At 40.3% G+C, this 15,047-nt stretch overlaps 1 protein-coding gene across 1 annotated transcript; it reads right to left on the bottom strand.

Moving 5' to 3' along the window:
- Positions 1-4,028: 4,028 nt before the first annotated feature.
- Positions 4,029-11,444, bottom strand: purab (purine-rich element binding protein Ab). The gene is made up of 2 exons (XM_037780174.1): positions 10,222-11,444; positions 4,029-4,302 (listed from the first exon to the last, which is right to left on the bottom strand). The coding sequence occupies exon 1, from the start codon at positions 11,306-11,308 to the stop codon at positions 10,451-10,453; it is 858 nt and encodes a 285-aa protein (XP_037636102.1). The 5' UTR covers positions 11,309-11,444; the 3' UTR covers positions 4,029-4,302; positions 10,222-10,450.
- Positions 11,445-15,047: the final 3,603 nt, after the last annotated feature.

The raw sequence follows: 15,047 nt of genomic DNA on the forward strand, positions 1-15,047 counted from the left end.
TCTAGTAAAATAGTGTAAACTAGTAAAATAGTGTGAGCTAGTAAAATAGTTTAATCTAGTAAAATAGTGTGAGCTAGTAAAATAGTATGAGCTAGTAAAATAGTGTGAGCTAGTAAAGTAGTTTAATCTAGTAAAATAGTGTTAACTAGTAAAATAGTGTGAGCTAGTAAAGTAGTTTAATCTAGTAAAATAGTGTTAACTAGTAAAATAGTGTGAGCTAGTAAAGTAGTTTAATCTAGTAAAATAGTGTGAGCTAGTAAAATAGTTTGAGCTAGTAAAATAGTTTAATCTAGTAAAATAGTGTGAGCTAGTAAAGTAGTTTAATCTAGTAAAATAGTGTGAGCTAGTAAAGTAGGGTAAGCTAGTAAAGTAAATTAATCTAATAAAGTAGTGTAAAACAGTAAAGTAGTTTAATCTAGTAAAATAGTGTGAGCTAGTAACGTAGGGTAAAATAGTAAAGTAAATTAATCTAGTAAAGTAGTGTAAGCTAGTAAAATAGTGTGAGCTAATAAAGTAGTGTAAGCAAGTAAAGTTGCGTAAACTAGTAAAGTAGTGTAGGCTAGTAAAGTAGTCTAATCTAGTAGAGTAGTGTAAGCTAATAAAGTAGTGTAAACTAGTAAAGTAGTAGCCTATGCTAGAAAAATAGTGTAAGATAGTAAAATAGTGTAAGCTAATAAAGCAGTGTAAGCAAGTAAAATAGTTTAATCTAGTAAAATAGTGTGAGCTAATAAAGTAGGGTAAGCTAGTAAAGTAAATTAATCTAGTAAAGTAGTGTAAAATAGTAAAGTAGTTTAATCTAGTAAAATAGTGTGAGCTAGCAAAATAGTTTAATCTAGTAAAATAGTGTGAGCTAGTAAAGTAGTTTAATCTAGTAAAATAGTGTGAGCTAGTAAAGTAGGGTAAGCTAGTAAAGTAAATTAATCTAATAAAGTAGTGTAAAATAGTAAAGTAGTTTAATCTAGTAAAATAGGGTAAACTAGTAAAGTAGTTTAATCTAGTGAAATAGTGTGAGCTAGTAACGTAGGGTAAAATAGTAAAGTAAATTAATCTAGTAAAGTAGTGTAAGCTAGTAAAATAGTGTGAGCTAATAAAGTAGTGTAGGCAAGTAAAGTTGCGTAAACTAGTAAAGTAGTGTAGGCTAGTAAAGTAGTCTAATCTAGTAGAGTAGTGTAAGCTAATAAAGTAGTGTAAGCTAGTAAAGTAGTAGCCTATGCTAGAAAAATAGTGTAAGATAGTAAAATAGTGTAAGCTAATAAAGTAGCGTAAGCAAGTAAAGTATTGGAGCAAGTAAAGTAGTTTAAGCTAGTCTAAGTTTGTAAAATAGTCTACGTTTGTAAAATAGTGTAAGCTAGTAAAGTAGTTTAATCTAGTAAAATAGTGTGAGCTAGTAAAGTAGTTTAATCTAGTAAAATAGTGTGAGCTAGTAAAATAGTGTGAGCTAGTAAAATGGTGTAAACTAGTAAAGTAGTTTAATCTAGTAAAATAGTGTGAGCTAGTAAAATAGTGTGAACTAGTAAAGTAGTGTGAGCTAGTAAAATAGTTTGCGCTAGTAAAATAGTGTGAGCTAGTAAAATAGTGTGAGCTAGTAAAGTAGTTTAATCTAGTAAAGTAAATTAATCTAGTAAAGTAGTGTAAAATAGTAAAGTAGTTTAATCTAGTAAAATAGGGTAAACTAGTAAAGTAGTTTAATCTAGTGAAATAGTGTGAGCTAGTAACGTAGGGTAAAATAGTAAAGTAAATTAATCTAGTAAAGTAGTGTAAGCTAGTAAAATAGTGTGAGCTAATAAAGTAGTGTAAGCAAGTAAAGTTGCGTAAACTAGTAAAGTAGTGTAGGCTAGTAAAGTAGTCTAATCTAGTAGAGTAGTGTAAGCTAATAAAGTAGTGTAAGCTAGTAAAGTATTGGAGCAAGTAAAGTAGTTTAAGCTAGTCTAAATTTGTAAAATAGTCTACGTTTGTAAAATAGTGTAAGCTAGTAAAGTAGTGTAAGCTAGTAAAGTAGTGTAAGCTAGTTCAATGAAATGTAGTCCTAATTAATTATTTAGTAACACCTGTGCTTCTTCTGCTGTGACATGCCTGTTGTAAAAAAAAGGCCTCCTTTTCTTAAACAAAACAGCTGCATTATGTGGTTAATGCTAATTCTCTTTGTCACTGTAAAAGGTAAAGAAAGAAAGGTTGTTGGGTCTTTTGTTTTTATTTAGATATTTTATTTCTATTAAGATGTTATTTTGAACAAAGTGTGTCTTATCCACAAAACGTTTTTATCCAAAAGCATGTGTTTAGTGTTTTAATCGGCGTGGTCAAGTTTTCATGATGGTAACTACCAAAATAAAGATACCAAATAGTAAGATACCAAAATAAAGTGTATGCTAGTTTGCCAGCTAGCTAGTTTAACAAAATGATCAGCATGGTTATGTATTGACCAAACACATTACATGGCTGAACAGACGTCTTGTTTAATGCCCTTTGTCGTGATATTGCGTCTTCAGGAACATGACTCGTGACTAATGAATGTTTGTACTGCTCCCACTGTGTTAAAAGGCGAGTGTAGTGAGTTTCTGCTCCTTAAGCTTTTAAAATAACCCCAGAAAGCTTATATACATAAAAGAGCCCAAACACTAGAGCCAATAGATAAAACCAAAATGTACTTAAATCTAATTTGCCATTCACTTCCCCCTAGAGACTGTAATTGTGTTAGTTTGATACAGCACAGATGACAGCAAAAAGGCCACACAATTCAGAAAGGAGGGACTGTTTTTTTTAAATGATAAAGATAACTTCCACCATGATGTTATTGTCAGCCTATTATATGGCAGACAAGTCACTGCCTGAAACTTATATGTTAACATTACTTCAGAAATGAATTCCTACAAAAATCATTATTGAGCAGTGTATAGTTAATAATATCAACACTCAAATTATATTATGGTTAACATTTCACAATCTTAGCCTAATTTGTTCTCACATCTCCCACTGTTCTTTACATCACCGACACCAAATCTGTTGGTTATAATAGGGCTTTTCACAATGCACTTAGCCCCAGGCTAAGGGAGCTGTTAGCCTGAGGCTAGGAAAGTTTTCACACTGGCACAATGCATTGGGCTAACTTCAACTTTAGCCGAGGGCTGTTGGCCCTGCTCAGGAGCAGGGTTAGCCTTGAGTTTGCAGGGTTATCTCCTGAAAATCAACTAAATACGGGGCTAAAAGTTGCCATTGTGAAATGGGGTTCAAAGTAAACAATGGAATTTGTGTCACGGTTTTGTTGTCCAATGTTTTAAAGAGTAGTCGCATCATTATAGAATGTAAACACGGACGTTTAACTCAGGATTAGTAGAAGTGCAGTGTGAATCGTATAACCCCGGGATTCGTGTGTGAAAAGGGGCTGTTATCCCGGGTCAACTCTTATTCATATAGAATATGCAGTGTGATAAGGCCAATTTTGTTTGGTTCACAATAGTTGATAATTTAATGATAGGTGCTATCTGTTTTATTGCTTTTGGTGCACTGACCTGTCGCTTCCTGCAGACTGAAAACTCCTCACCTGGCTGATAACAGTTAATACTGTTCTGTCAACAGCATGTCCTCTGTCCTGCTGTGGCAACAATCTGGCACTCTACCTTTGATTTCCACATGGAAGTCAAAAGCAGATGTCTGGAGCACTCTTTAAAATGTATCCATCCACTGTTGTTACCCTCCTATTGCGTTTGTGCCGTTTTATTAATTAATGCATGAAGAAGCTTTCCAAGGACAGCTGACGGGGATATTTCCTCTAGAGATTTAAATGATTGTAGGTAGTTAGCAGTGATGAAAGAAATAAACTCAAATAATTAACATCCAATACAGTACCTGTACTGTAAATATACTGTATCAAAACAGTGTTAATTAACATAAAGATATGAATAACTATTTTAACATTTTGCAATATTTGGTCCACAGATAATGGATATTTAAATATTTTCCTTTTACCTGAGCCAATCCCTAATAAACATATGGATGACTGTAGTGTTGAGACAGTTGTGCAGAGACAGGGACATGTGGAATGACTTTTTATTGCGCGATTAGTCATTTTTCAGACAACAAGGCTCCCCCAACATTAAAACAACAGCAATGTACAAAACAGCACACCCTTTTTTTTGCCATCAACGGAAATTTAATAAGGTAGTGAGAGTACATAACAGAAAGTAATGAAATGTAAGGACGCGAGTTATGATGATGTTGAGATGTATAGGATGAGCTTGATGTCAAAGCCAAAGTAAGCACCATCGTCATGTAGTCAGGAAAGGCCATATTTCAGTTAGAAATATTCTAGAAGGGGTGAGGAGAGGATAAACATGATACAAGAGGGTTGTTATCACAGTTTTCAGACATTTTTACCAACTAAAAAAGAAAAGAACAATATCGGTGTAGCACTACTTTATCATGCAATTTACTTTAGTAAACCTTCTGACACACAGACAAAATATACTCCAATAAGTAGAACTCAATACATCTCTGTCCAGCAATAGTCACAAAGCCTGTAATTTATACTCTTTGAATGTGAGATCCCTATCAAAAATAATATGCAGATTTTTATTTTCTTAATATATCTAAAGTGCAAGTTTATCCATTTTTATTCAATGCTTTCTGTAAGTATAAAATACAAAGGAAAAAAACAGCAATATGTTTTTCCTGTTTACATGTTATATTTTTCTGAAAGGAGGAGCGTCATATATAACAAACCATATATATATATATATATACACACACACGCCACAGATAAAATATTTTTGAAAGATACAACATATTATCTCGTATGGGGATGGTAAAGGGATTCAGACCAAACGGTGACATGGGATATGTTCATTGTGCATTGACCCCACCCCTTAAAATCCAGGATCCATTTCCCAACATCTTCAAAACATTTGTCTTCGTAACTATACACAACAGTAGCCTGTACAGTCTGCAGACACGATGGATCCTACTACTCGCAGCGTGAGCGAAAAAGAAGACGTGCTGAATGAGCTCCTCTGTCAGCGGTTTGTGATGAGTCATATAGTGCTTGGCTTTGACCAGAGGCTGCGATTGGCTGTGTGATCAACCAGAAACTCTGAATGGCCAATGAAAGACTACAACACTGAAACCAGGAACAGAGCAGATTTGGTTGTCTGGAACACCTCGTGGAAGTTCAGTCTGTTTTAAGTCAGTAGTTATGGAAGTTCGCTCTTATACGTCATGAACATGTGGCTGTTTGAATGAGGTCAGAAACATGAATAATCTCCCTGTTTAAAACGGGAGGGACAAGCAGCTAGAGCCATCATAGCAATCTGACTTTGAGGACATGCAACAAGTAGCTACTGCTGCACTTTTGAGTTACATCCACGATTATAGTTTTATTTCCATCAGTTGAAATATGTAAGGAATGGTCTGGTCACCTGTCAACTCTTTTGAATAAAATTTGACAAAATGAACACTGCAGTAATAACAGACAAAAAGGCAGGATTACATTAAGGATTGCTACGATGGCTACCGCTGTATAACAAATCAGAACGTCATTCTCGTCAATGCTAACAGTTTCAGTGTGCACTGAACCTAGCCAGAGCCACTGAGGACAGCACACAGCTGGACCACTCGTGCTTTAAACAGACAACAAGACGAATAATCTGCCTACCATTTTGCATTCGAGTCTGGATGACTGTAACGTGGGCACAACATGGCTGCAAGGTCACTCCAGGTTTTGCTGTGACAGTGGGTGAGCTCTCATCAACTGAGAAATCGGATTTGATCACACTGTCTTCAGCAAAACCACAAGCGCCCCCTCCTCCCTTCTCTGTAACTCGACGACCCAAAATGGACGAGTCGTATTTCAAAAGAGAGTCATTCTGCTCTTAAAGCACAACTGACCCAGTGGCACCTGGTGATTACAGTCGGTGACAAAACAAAACGTCTTTCAATCTTTAAAGAAATGTGTGCGTTTCACAGAGTGAGGCATTCACAAAGGGAACCCTATGAGCAGGTTCAGGCTCTCCTTATATTTGGCCTTTAGAGAAAGAAAGAAAGGAAGTGTTGCATTTCCAGTCTTCATGTACCATGAGCCTCCTGGAGGCCGGAATTCAGTCAAGCTAAAGCTAGAAATAAGTGCTGTGTCACAACAGAGTCATGTTGAACTCAAGATGAACTCAGATTGACCTCAGATGTGCGTTGCCGGGCACATGTTTAATGGAATCTTATAATTCACAGGGCAGTGTGAAGAAATGTAGTCATCTCCGAAAGAGGGGAAAGAGACTTCCTGTCCTTCTCTGAAACCGATAGAAAAGTCCTAACCGGATGTGTCTAACAGCCGGGTCAGTAGGTCGTGGTAGGCTGCTGCTGGTAAGCCCCTACAGTGCAGTGCCAGGCTTCATCAGGCCTTTCACCAGCACTCAGACAAACCTGGGCCAAAACGTCCTGCGTGGAACAGATGGGATTTTCTGGAACAGTTTTCTTGGCTCTGTTGCCGCAGGCATGCCCAATCGAACACAGATCAACTTTTTTTAAAGCAAGGATACAACAGGACTTCTGATACTGTTTCAGCCCAGGTGTGCTTTGGGAAATTCTGCTTCAGTCTAGCCTCGGCTATCCCACATGTCTGGCAGGCTCAGGCTGTCACTACATTAGCAGATTGTATCTGACTGAGGCCTCTAAAGCTGCAATCCACGCAGTCTGTGTTCTCCTACATGTCACCTAGGTGGCTCTGATGGGGCCTGTGACCAGGCTCAGTCATCGTGTTGTAGGCCAGGCTGCTTTAAATAAAGCTGATAGGTGAACTAACCACTTGGAGCATATTGATAGTTAACTAGCACTTCAGTCTAAAGGCCCTGACACACCAAGCCGACGGTCGTACGTCTGACATTTTTGGGAGCCATTTTGAGACCGTCGGTGAGCGTCCGTCAGCCTAGTTTTTGCGGTGTGTCCTGCACCGTCGGGTCTAATCTGCCCGTGTCTGACTTTTTTCGGCCGATTCAGCATGTTGAATCGCCGGCGGAGCGCATCGGTGAGAGAAATCACTGATTGGCTGTTCAGCTTAAACAAATCAAAGCACAAGAAGAGAAACTGACTTGAGGAAAGCAAGCCAACGAGTAAAGTCACGCAGAAGGCTCTTCTCATTTATCACCTTCATCTCATCTGATCATTCCAATACACGGATATTTTCACAACGACATGGCCATCTGGAATGAAGCTAAGTGGTGAGTGAGACTGGTGTGAAAATGGTCGGCAAACGCTGCTTTGTTTCATGTACGTATCATAACAACGGCTTATATATATATCTACTGTCCTCTGCCTTACGGTTTCCTTTTTTGAATGACAAGTACAGACTACTGCCACCTGCTGGTAGGGAGGGATATTTCATCTCACGCAGGCGCAGAACGTACGTGGTAGTTGGCCGTCGGCTATCTCTTTGCTGTGTGTTCAAGTGCAACTTTTTGGCAGAGACAAAGGCAACGTGAGGCGACGCAGCTGGTGGCCTTTGTCGCCACTAGTTCTTTGATGTCGGCTTGGTGTGTCTGGGCCAGAAGCCTAAAGGTCAACCGGGTCAAAAAGAAGGAATAGACTGTGTGTCTGATGGAGCGTATTTGAAGTTTTACTGCACGGACAATGAGCCAGGGCCTTTTTTTTTTACACTTGCTGGGAAAGAGGAGCAGACCTGAGATCAGAGTCTGCCCACATAAGGGAGAGGGATTGTGATCCTCATTGTAAAAACAAACAACAAACTCCTCTGTCCTTTTGGGTCTACTGCGGCCGATCACTATCGCCTAGCTCAAGTGAAACCACAGACAAGCGAGAGTCGAATCGTAGTTCACCTGTCCTGCGATCGGCGGTCCCAGGCGAGAGAGGGGTCACACTCACACAGTTTCCTGGCTACTAATGACAGGAGGCCTTGTGCAGTCCTAGACACCATTCAAAATACTTTAGAGGCCTCCCAAACACTAGGAGCGACAAGAGGCCTCAACGGGGAGAGACTGTATGTGTGTGTGTGTGTGTGTGTGTATCAGCCACCCCTGGACCCAAGCCCCAAGATACTATTCAACTCCAGTGTAGGCCACTGCAGAGAGGCTGACATGGAGACAGTTAGAGGTGTGTGTGTGTGTGTGTGTGTGTGTGTGTTAGGGGAGGACCGAAGAGGTAAAGGGGTTTTCTCTGGGGTGACTCCGTATGGGGACGTAAAACACCCTAACTAGTCTACGCGCACTGATAGACGGACAAGGCAGCCTACTGGTTTACAGAACATGACAGGAAAATTATCTCACTACTTAGTCTGACTTTTTTTTCCCCACTTTGAGCAAAAGTGCTTGAGAAGAAAGACTTCACATTTCGGAAATATAATGCAGATGCATCAACCTCATCGTCATGCTTTCAAATATCTACTGATCACATTAGCCTATACATTTTTTCGTCTTTTAATAGTCTATACACGTGATACAATGCCGCGGTTGGCACGCACACAATATTGCACACTAATATGAAACGTCCTACACTAGTCGGCGGCTTCCTCTCTGCCTGGGAGGGAGAAACCTGACAACGTTTTGGACAACACAACGTGGAGAAAAGGAATTTTGATGGGAAAAAAAAAAACAGCATCAGAATAAAAATAATGCAAAAGTGACATATTCTGAGTGGCGAGGGCCCCAAGGAGTGATCAAGGGGCTGTAGCACCATAAAGAGATAGATACTGCCTCGGCCCTGCACTGATAGGCCTCTACATCCACTGTACTGCACTCAGACTGACGGCACGGCTCGGCCGGCTGGCCCGCCTGGCTGGCTGACTGCCTGGCTCTTTAACGGCATCCATCTCAGCTCTGACGTATAGTCTCATCCAGCCACTCCTGATTTAGTTTTTTTTTGTTGTTGCTGTTTTTTTTTTTAACATGGTGCATATGGTGTGCAAAACCACCCGTAAAACATCTTCCGATGAATCTCCGTGCTGACACCTAGTGGTACATCCTGGGTCGTTCTGCTGTTCCAGGGAGGCACATCTCTACTCTACTGAGAGGCCACCAGGGGTGCTGTTAGGGTCTAGGGATTCTGGGCATAACACACCGACCTACCCTCCCCCCTTAATACGGCAGTACCTCATCTTTTTGAGGGGCCCGCTCTGTCTCCGCCCACTATCATCGTTGGTTCCCTTTCAGCTTACTTTTGGTGTTGCCACCCATGCTCCATGCACCGCAGGGGTGTGACTTAACGCAGCCCGGGCGAGTTTCTATATTTCGGCCTACATAACAGCACTCGTAAATGAAAACGTACAGCGATCGAGGTCACGGACCATCCACGTGAGAACACGTAAACGAGTGGAGTGTATAAGGCACGGGTCGTAATGACGTCAGAGAGGATGCGTTGCCTCGCCGGATCTCTGCGCTGACGCGTCTATATTTTGTATTTTTTAGTTTCCGCGTCTCGCGCTCCCACAAGTGGACCTCATCCTGTTTGCATCCCCCACCCCCCCACCCACCCCACCCCAGAGGAAAAAAATAACAAAGTAACAAAGAAAAAAGTTAACCCACAGAAAACGTGGGCATCTTAATAAGGATTTTTTTTTTTTACAGCTGATTCACAAAATCATAATTAGTAACATCTAAGTTAGCACTTTTTTTCATTTAAGTTTATATGGACATGGTGCAAGAGGGTTGATATTCAATATAGTAGCTCAGAGATAGATTTATCCCCATTTGTTTGAGGCGCACAAAATAGTCTATTAATTTTGGAGTCTCAACCTTTCCATAATGGCATGATAGAAATGCTTTCATTAGCCTACTAGGTCAAATTAAAGACTATATAGCCTACTTTGCCAAAACTTCTTTTCAAAACATGAGCCTACACACATGCTGACAGGTGTTTACAGGCCTGTAGTGCTGGATTTCTGCAATTCATACTTTTAGAGCGCTTTCATCTTTATTCTGCAGTACCTTTATAATAAACTATACATCTGGTTTCAGATTTTGGTTTCATAAAGTCCATAATATATTTCTCTTTGTGCTGATGTCAAATATTCGTTCTATACATGAAGACTGTCATTTTAATATAATAGACCTCTGGTTTTTTAACTTTTGATTAAATCTTAGCATATTTACCAGTTTGAGAAAAACATTTAAACATTTTTTTTTCGAAATAGCTTTGATGTGTGCAAAATCTGTCAGTTTGATAAGAGATATAAACACTCTGTTCATCATTGTCATTTTTAAATCAAGTAGGAAACAGTTCATATCTTACAGTTCAATCCTTGATAGCAGCGGCTTACTGTTACATGGGTGGTAAGTGGGGGTGACATCCAGTACAATGAGCGAGGAGACAGCAAAGCTTGCTGCCATAACTGTGGAGGTTGTGTGTGGGGTGATTCCCTTGGAAATTTCTCTTTCTATTTTACACTTCATAGTCTTCGTTTTTGTCGCAGTTTTTTTGTCTTTTTTGTGTTGTTTCAATTTCTGCTTTAAAATCCTCGTCAGTCGTCGTCTCCTTCGTCTCCTGCTTGCGGGCCCTCAGGTAGCAGTTCGGAGGCCCGCTTCTCTCTACTCCTCTCCTGGATCTTCCTCATCTCCTCCGCGTATTTACAGAAGGTGTTGCCGAACTTGGACCACACTTTGCACGGAACCGTGATGGAGTTCCGGTACGTGGGCTTCACCTCGCTCACCCGCATGAACACCCCGTACTTATTGGAGCCCACGTCGAAGAAGAAGCGCTTGTTGTCGACCGTGAGCGAGGTGCCCTCCGGGAGCTCCGCCGGCTCCTCGTCCACACCGTAGTCGTCGATGAGTTTGGCCAGAGCGTCGCGGAACTCGATGAGCCCTTGAGCCGGCAGAGCGATAGTCTGGCCTTGAGCGCTTCCCAATCCGGGCCCCCGATTAACGGTCTGCCGGATCCTCAGGAACCGCCCCCTCTGGTTCTCCTTCAGATCCATGTAATATTTCCGATTCTCCCGCACCAGGAACTCGCTCTTGAGCGCCCGCCGCGGCTCATCCTGCACTATGTCCGGGTTGGTGGGCCCAAGCTGGGCGTAGTGTTCGATAAAGTCCCCGAGGTAGTCGCGGAACTCCACGGCCACCGACATGGAGAGAGTGAGGCGGCTCTTGTTGCCACCAGCGCCAACCTCGGCTATCTTTAGGAAGCGGCCTTTCACATTCTGCTTCACGTCGAGGTAGAAGCGCTTGTTCTGGATGTCGACGCGCTTCGACGCCAGCTCCTCGGTGTCGTGCTGCAGCCGCGACATGGCGCCCATCGCACCCGGAGGCAGCGAGCCGGAGCCGGAGCCGGGGCCTGCCGTGGGCCCTCCGTGGTCACTGCCACTGTCTCTGTCCGCCATGATGCTGCCTGCCTCCCTGCTTTACCTTCCACCGTCTCCCTCTGCCTGCTGCAACCTCGACTGCCCGTCAAACCACTCCGCCGCTTTATCGCGAGAGGAGAGAGGAGAGGAGAGGAGAGGAGAGGATGAGGTGAAAAAAATGAAAGTAACTGTAGTCGGTGTTACTGTAGTACTCCGAGCAGGCTGCGTTCAAGACACTCTGTGCGCTGTTGCACACAATTTTCACTTCAGCCTTCTGTGTAGCCCTATATGCAACTGTTAAAGTTAACCCCCACCCATGTGAGAATAAAACACTGCAGTACTAACACCAACCTACATACATACATACATAGATAGATAGATGGATAGTTAGATAGATAGATAGATAGTTAGATAGATAAATATATGGATAGATAGATGGATAGTTAGATAGATAGATGGATAGTTAGATAGATAAATATATGGATAGATAGATGGATAGTTAGATAGATAGATGGATAGTTAGATAGATAAATATATGGATAGATAGATGGATAGTTGGATAGTGGATAGATGGATATATAGATGGATATATAGAAGGATAAATAGATGGATAGATAGATGAATATATAGATGGATAGTTGGATAGATAGATAGATAGTTGGATGGATGGATAGATAGATAGATAGATACTTGGATAGATGGATAGATAGATAGATGGATAGATAGTTGGATAGATGGATAGATGGATAGATAGACAGATAGATGGATAGATAGTTGGATAGATAGATAGATAGATAGATAGATAGATAGATAGATAGATGGATGGATAGATGAAGGTCACATCTGTCTGCATCCTGTCTTAATAGTTATAAAAGGACATGGATCAAAAGTCCTACCTGATGATTATTGGTTTGGGTGTTTCAGCACCACGGACAGCGAACCAGGACAGTCCCTGAGACAGGGAGAGACAGAGAGAGAGACAGAGTGATAGAGAGGGAGCAAGGCTGAAAGAGAAATTTCTGAATGAACAGTAGATGATAGCTGTGTGGGAGTCTGAGGGAGGGGGCTGATACACTGTGAAGCATCATGAATCATTATACCCTATGATTGGACTGGCTTGCCTTGCCACTGTTTCTCAATGGCCTTGAAAGGGTTCATCAGTAGGAAGTAGCCAACTGTTTGATGAAAAACTAATATCTTGGACATTCAGAATGGCAGAAATATATATATGAAAAACTACATTCATTCACATACATTAAATGTACAAACAAGGTAGAAAACCATCCAAATTGGTTTTAAAGGTCCCATATCATGCTCATTTTCAGGTTCATACTTGAATTTTGTGTTTGTACTAGAACATGTTTACATTCTGTAATGTTAAAAAAAAACTTTATTTTCCTCACACTGTCGGCCTGAATATGCCTGTATTTACCCTCTGTCTGAAACGCTCCGTTTTATTGAATTTTGACGGAATTGCAGCAGAAATTCGTTACTAGGCAACAGCTTGGGTCCATGTGTACTTCCTGTCAGCTGATGACATTCACATACACTTGCAACCAGGAATAAACTGGGACACATTTAGAATCTTTATGTTTAAAATTGTGTCAGGGGTCTAAATATTGTATATTCGTGACATCACGAATGGGCAGAAATCCTGACAGCTTGTTTCAAATGCAGAGTTTCTGAATACAGGCTTTGTGTATTTCCCTGTGAATTGAGTGTTTTGATACTTTCACAGTATTTATATAGGACTTAAGCCTGCTTTATAATAAAAAAAAACATGGAAATCTCACTTTTTTTATAATATGAGACCTTTACATTTTAGAATTAAACTGTCATTTATTAGTGTAATTAGAGAATGTATTATTCCTGTGATTTACATAACTCAGTATGTATTCCCATTTCAGTTAAGCTTTTGTTTAGTTTTAGCACTTGTTTATCTTATTGTATGAGGTTATTCAAGTTTGATTGAGCCCTGCATGCTTTTAAAGATCATATAAGGTACATTAACAGTAACATCCCAGGTGAAGATATGAGGTCTTCAGCCTTCATGGGCCCGAAGGGGCAGAGCAGACCTCAAATAGAAGAATGATGTGGGTGACTTGATGGATGTTGACAGGATAACATTTTAATAGGATTAGAAGGCTGTGGAATATTATTAATATCAATAGACAAAATGTGGAAAAGGAACACAAAACCATATGCTTTAATTGTAAACTTAAAATTGTTTTTATATTGTTTTAGGAGATGTCTGAAATGAAAATATGTCTTTCAGCAAACTCTTCTTACCATGTCAGTCAATATATATATGCCGTTTATATATATACCGTATATATGCAGTATATATACCGTATATAAACGTATATATGTGTGTGTGTATATATATATATATATTATATTATTATTAATTATATATATAAAATGCAAATTTGTTTAAACACCAATAATAAATATATAGGCCTACATACATTTGCATAAAGCAAGTATATTTTCCCACTCACATGTTGATAAGAGTATTAAATACTTTACAAATCTCCCTTTAAGGTACATTTTGAAGAGATAAAAAATGTGTGATTAATTTGCAATTCATTCAATCATGCGATTAATTGCGATTAACAATTAATGAATCAACTGACAGCCCAAATATATCTATATATTTATATATCTATCTATCTATCTATATAGATATATAGAAAAATCACACTGTAGGCCAAATGATAATAAATCAATAGTAATAAAAGTAGTGAAAGTCACAGAAAGCAGAATCCTTTTAAAACTCACGAGCATCACATATAAGATAAGATATTCCTTTATTAATCTCACAGTGGGGAAATTTGCTTAATTAAATGTTCTGGCATCGATTTCACCCCAAATATAAGGTTGATCTGACTGATGAACTGGCAAAAGAAGGTGTGTTAACCTGGAATGGAATGGGCCTTATTAGTTTTAGCCATTTCCATTGTGGTTTGACTGGATAAGTCACTGGTGTCTGTTTTCAGAACCACGGACAGCGGCTGGTGGGCATAAACACAGATGGGATTTGAGTTTGCTCATGAGTATTGCTCGCGGAGTAGAAAATGAGGGAAAGAGGACTGCAAAGAGGCATAGTATATAGACATATTCTACATAATAAGTGTTACAAAAAAGACTGCTGTGTCACTATGACAAGTATATTTTAGCATCACAGACAGAGAGCATTAACCTTGACGGTGGAACAGTTTGGAAAGCAGTGTGTCATGAGAGGCCAATCCAAGTGACCTCATCAAATGCCGGTGCATTACCAAAAACAGCCCCCCTGGTAATTCCTACAGGTTGAGCACCAGTATCCGGGGAATCGTGGAGGCAATTGGTGCCAGTCCTCCCCGGGTTAGTCAGCAGGAATCGTTTTTTACTCCCCTTCGCTTTGTCAACAAATGATTTGCTTTCAAGGCCAATTTGGAAATTCTTAAATTGTGTGCGAGGTCTTTGAATGGGGTCTCTAATGAATGCACGGGCGGTTGAATGAATGAAGGAGAGACAGATCGGTGAATGGGTGGGCAGTGGGCGGAGAGCGAAAGAAGTGGGGGTGGGTCACTGCTGGGACGGATCACAGACTCTGAAGGGCTCCCTCTTGAAGTGATGTGGTGTTCCCTGGACTGGAGAAACAATCCCAGTCATGTGGAACCATCAACATTTGACTAAGAAAAGATAAAACCTGCACGTTTGATAGCATTCAGCACCACGGACAGACTGAAACTGTACTTTTAGTTTGACTTCCCAGTTAAAGAGCTTGACTCTT

The sequence above is a fragment of the Sebastes umbrosus genome, chromosome 9, assembly GCF_015220745.1.
Source record: "Sebastes umbrosus isolate fSebUmb1 chromosome 9, fSebUmb1.pri, whole genome shotgun sequence".
Lineage (NCBI taxonomy): Eukaryota > Metazoa > Chordata > Actinopteri > Perciformes > Sebastidae > Sebastes > Sebastes umbrosus.